Source organism: Mycetomoellerius zeteki, unplaced genomic scaffold, assembly GCF_001594055.1.
Source record: "Mycetomoellerius zeteki isolate Tzet28-1 unplaced genomic scaffold, Tzet1.0 scaffold957, whole genome shotgun sequence".
NCBI lineage: Eukaryota > Metazoa > Arthropoda > Insecta > Hymenoptera > Formicidae > Mycetomoellerius > Mycetomoellerius zeteki.
Genome location: NW_017257998.1, coordinates 3,278 through 4,541, shown reverse-complemented (window position 1 = coordinate 4,541; position 1,264 = coordinate 3,278). Strand labels below are relative to the sequence as shown.

Genomic DNA, 1,264 nt, shown 5'->3' with positions numbered 1-1,264 from the left:
GAGTCTTAACGAGTCGGTGCGTTTAAAAACGTTAAGTCAGCACGAAGTCAGCATCAACAGCTTGGTTTACACCGTGCACTTAGTCCGCGACCTATACGATAGATCTTTGTTCAACCTATAGGTTAAACAAGGACTCCCAATGAAAATAAGGAGCGAGTCAGCGAAAGTCTAGCAACGATAATTATTTGACTCGAGAGTGAAATGCCCCTCGGATGCATGGACGAATTAATCATTTAGAATTAGATTACCCGCGTTTAGTACGTTGCCATGTTTAACAAAAATCGTTTTTAAACATTCGTATTCGTAGTTTATTCCCACTGAAAAGTAACAAGGGAATCATCGATGCGATGTCGGTTCCATTGTCATTTCTCATTGGTTTAAAAATGACATAAATTTATCAATATAATTTCAAATTGATTATTTTGATTTTCTTGTTCTCCTTAAGTAGGAGACATAAAGTTAATACAAATGTCGTTTCATTTTTATTATTTATTGAATATCAGGAAAGATAGAATAATGTATGTGTTTCTGAAACCTTATGTCCACGATGCTGCACGGTATTAGAAATCAGTTCGAGATCTCGGATGATAAAGGAACTGTCAAATTGCACATTAGTTATGTTATCGAATTATTCAAATGTGATTGGTTAGTTCCGTCTCTGTTCGAGATCTCGGACCGATTTCTAGTATCATGACAATAGACTTTAAAAGGAAAGCCATAGTCCCTCATTCTAAGACACTGTGTGTGCGCATGTCCGTATGCGTGTGTTCGTGCGTGTGCGTGTAAAATCACTCATACTACTGTACTCTTATTATGTTTCAGCAGTTATAGCTGTATATAGCTATAAGATTGTCCTCTTATTGGTTCTAAACAAAGGACATTGGTTCTAAAGGAAAAGGTCATTCGATCATTTTATTTGTTTCTTTCATTTCCAAGCGTTAATATATATTTCGTGCATTGCGATATGACGTAATACACAGTATCACCGTTCAATAGTAATACATTTTAATTATCATGACAGACATTACAGCCACGGAAACAGAAGATATTTTATCTGCATACAAATATGCGTAAGTTTATAGTTTTACTGTTCTTGTAATTTTTGTAGGAATACACGACTACTTATTAATTTCGGAATAATGATGCATGGTCAGTCAGAAATAGACGTTAATCATGCATTCAGAATCGGATTTAATACATTGTGCAAACATCATTATAATAATAAGATTACTCTTTGTTGTATATATATATATATATATAATTT

General features: G+C 34.1%; 1 protein-coding gene across 1 annotated transcript in view; it reads left to right on the top strand.

Moving 5' to 3' along the window:
* Positions 1–547: 547 nt before the first annotated feature.
* LOC108730728 (RCC1 and BTB domain-containing protein 2) overlaps positions 548–1,264 on the top strand; it is a gene marked incomplete at its 3' end in the record, with an annotated part of 3,060 nt that continues 2,343 nt past the window's right edge. The window contains exon 1 of the mRNA XM_018460622.1: positions 548–645. Within this exon, the coding sequence (XP_018316124.1) occupies positions 548–645 (98 nt within the window). The remainder of the gene's footprint in view (positions 646–1,264) is intronic.